The sequence below is a fragment of the Perna viridis genome, chromosome 9 (genome assembly GCF_037379345.1).
Source record: "Perna viridis isolate PV_CMFRI_1.1 ecotype Kerala chromosome 9, ASM3737934v1, whole genome shotgun sequence".
Lineage (NCBI taxonomy): Eukaryota > Metazoa > Mollusca > Bivalvia > Mytilida > Mytilidae > Perna > Perna viridis.
Window position 1 is genome coordinate 40,024,317 of NC_142453.1, and position 5,214 is coordinate 40,029,530.

General features: G+C 31.7%; 1 protein-coding gene across 1 annotated transcript; it reads right to left on the minus strand.

The window, feature by feature from the left end:
- Positions 1-681: 681 nt before the first annotated feature.
- LOC148608490 (uncharacterized) lies at positions 682-4,955 on the minus strand. The gene is made up of 6 exons (XM_088543593.1): positions 4,806-4,955; positions 4,356-4,510; positions 3,935-4,074; positions 2,544-3,476; positions 1,109-1,259; positions 682-860 (listed from the first exon to the last, which is right to left on the minus strand). The coding sequence occupies exons 1-4, from the start codon at positions 4,953-4,955 to the stop codon at positions 3,400-3,402; spliced, it is 522 nt and encodes a 173-aa protein (XP_088399719.1). The 3' UTR covers positions 682-860; positions 1,109-1,259; positions 2,544-3,399.
- Between the last annotated feature and the right edge of the window lie 259 nt (positions 4,956-5,214).

Consider the following 5,214-nt stretch of genomic DNA (forward strand, 5'->3'; position numbering starts at 1 on the left):
TCAAACTTTAGGTCGATGGTCAGCAAACTGTTATACGAGGTACTTTAGGACTTCACTAGATACAATTAAGCATGCACAATATCAAATGAAGATTTCAATCTGATGTTTATTGTTGACTATATGGGGTTATAGAACCTACATTAAAATGTACAATTCATATTAACAGTTGAGCAATCTTTTTGGGGGCACTCGTTATACTCCTTTTGGCGTTTTTCAATTCCATTTTTCGGGATTAATAATCCCCAATTCATATTGCACAAATGCTTTTATAATATTAACGTGCTGGGCTCCCCTAGGTTATCTTTACTTCCTTACAGTTTTTCAGTGGTTAGAAATCAGTTGTGGCATCTGCCGGGATCCCTCCAGATGTCTAGCCCACAGTCCAAACGGCAGTAGGTGTGCCTGCCGGGCTCCCCCAGGTACTAAGATAAAGTTGTAGGCTTGTCTGCCCCCCCCCCCCCCGACACTAAGATTTAAAATAATGGAAAAGATACCACAGAAGTTTGCTATGTGTTAAACTTGCACCTTAGGAAGTGTTCCTCTGATAAGTATGAATTTGGTTTCTCAGTATGATATAATGCATACAGATGTAAAGAATAATTGAATGCTTTTTCATAGTTAAGAGTGCATTTGGGAAGGTGTGTATCATATTCTTGAGAGTATATAAAATGAACAAAATAATTCTTTCTATATAGGTAATATTTTAATAGTGAAATATGCACGATGACAAACAAATACGGGAAAGAAATAATGGTTATTAATACTATGATGATACAGATTTCACACTCATTGCATATTGTTGACGAGAATAGAAGTAACCATTAGGAAAACAATTTGTATAATTCTGTTTGGTGAAACGCCTGTAAATAAACAAATATTACAAATAAAAAATTGTATTCCACATTTTGATGAACAAACGTATTCGTTTTCGTGTTTGGTGTTAATTAATCCAATATTATTATTATTAGTAGTAGTAGTAGTAGTATTATCATTATTTTGCTGCTTAAATAGTCTTTATGTTTTATGTATGCATTTAATGTAGTAAATTTAGGCTTTAGCATTTGAATATTGTTTTCATGATTATACTCGTTAAATACTTATTTCATACCTATTCCACCATTAGGTTCAACATCAGTCTTTACGGTGAAAAAAGTCATAGCTGAGTCGTTTTGTGTAGTTATCAATGGTCCTCTGAGAAGTCTAACATCTCTTCGTGTTCTTGGGCTCGTTTCAGGTGCGCCTGTTTCTGTGTTGCACCACTACGATACAAAGTAATGTATATATTGTTATATGTGTCACTTACATGTCCAATTTTGTATTATTTAGGTCATTTCACTGTCTAATGTCACCACTGAAGTGGATATATATTTTTGAACACAAGTAACACAGGCATGGTATGCAAAATAATTTGGGGTTGCAATACTGGGCACAATAGTTTTGAATTTTTGTACCAAGTAAATCATATACTTCTTAATGTATTAATTTTAAAATTTCTCGTTTTCTTCTAGGAAGTTACATGTAACATATTTTGGAGTTCTTGTGATTTGACCATTTAAGTAAAACGGTCCGAAAAATACAAATAAAAAAAGAGGAATGCGATAGTGGGAAAAACGTATCAAAACAAGAATGAAAAAAAAAACAAAAAACAAAAAAAAAGTTATCCAAAATTGTAGAAAGAACCTCATTACTTGGTACGTGTATGCACTGTTTTGCTGAAGTACATGTGTAGCATGCACTTGTATGAATGAATGACGATTCCAAAGCACCAGTTTAGTGCTTTATTGATCAAAATATGAATATGAACCAAACATCAAATTAAATTGTGAATTATTTTCCCTTTGCTTGTAATGGATATCTGAGGTATATATTTAGCCAACAACGATTAGGTATAAGAATATAATAATTAGTAAACACCAGCAGAAAGACACAGTCTAAGCAATACTTCCCCCTTAACCATTGTTAACTCCATACGCAAAAAACAGTATTATTTTCTCTTTAATATGTAGACCAATCGTGTAATTTATTCCGACGAATTTTTGAAAGACTGATTAGTGCATTGTCAAAGTTTAAATATGCAATGGTGATTTGTTTTTCTCAGATTGTTAATTATTAAAAATTAAGAAAAAATATGACTATTTTAACCTTGAAAACAACTTCTTTCATGAAAATAAAAAATGGGCGCTTGTAACAATTGAGTGTGGAACAAAACAAAATCAAAACTTCTGGTGCCTTAAAACTTTGATAGTGATAGAAAATGAATACATGTACCAATTTCTATATAATACAAATCACGAATGATTCAATAATTTCATTGAACATTGCTTTTTCAATTCATATGATATTTGATATTTTTTATATTTATTCAAGACTTTTCGATTCATCTTTGCCCATTTGGTCATTACATTTTAAGTTATAATTGGATATTGTTTTTTCGTTGCTTCCGCAACTCACAATGTATTACTGCGTGATTCTGGGTGATTAATTTTATCGATAGCTCTTCTTATAAATATATGATCAATTTTCATATGTTTAATTCGTGATACCTTTGCAATGTGGTTTCCGTTACACGTTGTCTTACTTCCCGGGCATATGTTTGCAGAACACTGCAATTTTTCCTGAGTAATAACAGTATTTATTTCACAAACATATCATATACATTTTAAGTTAATGCTCACCATTCAAATTAGTTGATGAATATATATTAAGCATAATGGTTAATTTATGTCATAGTTTTCCTTTCCTCTTTCGTGTACCCCGGACTTGACTTTTTATGTGCAACTCAGTGGGTGTTTCTAGAAAGTCAGAGGACGCTTACCGTACCAGTTCACCGGGTCCATGCTCTCAGTTTTTAGTGAAGTCCGAGTTACTCATTTGCTTTTGCTACTTTGTATGTACTATTTTAGTTACTTAATGTTTTTTGTTATGTCTGTTTCCATGTCTGGTTTTTGTTCCTATATTACATTCCTTTGATTACCAATAGAACCGTGGTTCCCTTGATTATTCTTATATAAATCTGCCTGTGTTCTTCTTCTAGAATATGTAATTCTTACAATATGATTTTAGGCGTTTAGGCTATGCCTATGATGATTAGAGCTCTATATGTGCTCTCAAAATTTCCTCAAGCTGTGCTTATTATATTTGGGTTTTCTTCCACTTTTCAAATTGTTTGCTGTAAATCAATTGTTTTAACATACATTTAAATAAATAAATATTGTTTAGTTATTCATAGTTCCGATATTACATTCTACATATATAGGACGTCGCCGACGCTCCGTCCACATTACCATTTTCATGTTAGCACTGTTATTGACATTTTCATTGCTTGTTGAACAAGACATCAGACAGAAACGTTTACAGAAGGTACATTATATATATTCTGAAGTTCATATATTTATTAAATTACCATAGTGTATATTTGGTTGCAGATGTCGACCCAGCAAAAGCGGTACATTCTATTGGACTTACTGTGTTTCCAGCTAAAATATACTGATGGGCATGAATCTAAATACAGGTAAACCCGAATACTTTACTTGATTAAGTTTTATTTATGTGAAGATCAAATTGTGTTTTTTATATATAAACTGAATTTGTTCGTGATAGATGATATTGCAAATCTTATATCTTATAGCCACTATACTTCTCACTACGTAGTAGCATTTCAATTCTATATATATATAAACGTCTCAAAATGTGACGACTGTATTCTCTACACTACTCAATTTAAATTGAATATTTCGGATAACTGATATCCTTCCTCAGATATCAGTTATCCGAAATATTCTGTTTAAATTTACCATCTTCTGGAAATGTTAAACATATTTAGACGATTATTTAATGTATGTTTCGCATCGTTTTTTAACAATCCATCACCCCGTAAGAGTCAACATATATTTATTTATTTATTTATTTATTTATTTATAAGTAGCAATAATACCTGGTCCATTCAAACGAAGAGTTAAAGATTCACCAACATTCACAGGAGCAGTCAAATTGATACCATTTTTGAGAATATTTAGTGTTAAAGATTGTGTGTGTGGTACAGCTTGCGTCTTTGGGATATAGGAAGGCGTATTGCTGAATGAAATAGAAAAATGTTCACTTACATAAGTCATGCTTTCTGAGTAAGAGGTTTTGTAAAAGCAGATAGTATCAGCAATATTTCATCGCGTCAGTTAAATATCTAATCGACCTAAGAATCCACAGTACATGCTTGTCACTTGTAATCGATGTTAAAATTGAAAATTTAACCCATCAATAGAAATGAACTAAAACATTTGTTTTTTGTTTTTGCTTTTGTTTTCTTTCTGACTTAATTGTATCGCCTATTGTGTTTTCGCTAAATCTATAATATTTACGTATCAATATCAAAAGGACTAGCAGTTGCGCTTTGTACGTAGCTTCCAGCCTTGCATTGTAATTCAAAGTATTGCGGTGCCTTCCCTTCTATCAAGTCTTTATGTATATTTCCATTCGCATACATCACATGTATCTTTGATTTTGTTTTAAGACTCTGAAATTGATAAAGGGTAAGTTTTCAGCGTTCAAGTATTTGTATGTATAAAAGTATACTGACGGAAACATACCTCAATACTGGTTTAAGATTTCATTTAGTTTATTTATTTGTTTATTATGCAATATAATCAAAATTCTATTCGATGATTTTTTTTTATAAAAAACGTAGAGGCTGAGGTAATTAACAAATGATGATTATCGTATTTCAGTTAAAATTGCCAGAATGAAAATCGTTTATTTTTTTTAATAAACCTGAAAATGGTATCTTAAAGTATGACATTTTTATGACTAACCTGTAAACAACTTTCATATGACAAGTGACAAAATGACCCATTTCCATAAATTACTGTCAGTGCATTTGCGGTGCCATTTGGTCCTTTTATGTTTGATATTTCGCCAGACGGGCTACAACCTAAATATTGATAGAGTCTCAGTAAATACATCCTTTCCATGACTTTTTTTTCTAAATCAAGGAAATTCCAAATATGTTTAGGCTTTGCCCAAAATATTCTTTTCTGTTGTGTTTTTGTGTAAAAAAAACAAGTGTTCCGGAAAGAATAATCAAGGGAACCAAGGTTAGAGCAGTAATCAAAATAATGTAATCCAGACATGGAAAACAGACACACACAACAAAGAACATGAAGAAACTAAAATCATACATATATATTAACAAAAGTAACTGAGCAACACGGACTCCGCTAA

Bases quoted from the DNA above. Each gene is read 5' to 3' on its own strand.
- LOC148608490 (XM_088543593.1), bottom strand. From the start codon at position 4,955: ATGTATTTACTGAGACTCTATCAATATTTAGGTTGTAGCCCGTCTGGC. The intron at 4,511-4,805 runs GTTAGTCATAAA...TATCAATTTCAG, and splicing joins CATATGAAAGTTGTTTACAG to AGTCTTAAAACAAAATCAAA. The intron at 3,477-3,934 runs GTATTATTGCTA...AGTATATTTTAG, and splicing joins TCTTCGTTTGAATGGACCAG to CTGGAAACACAGTAAGTCCA.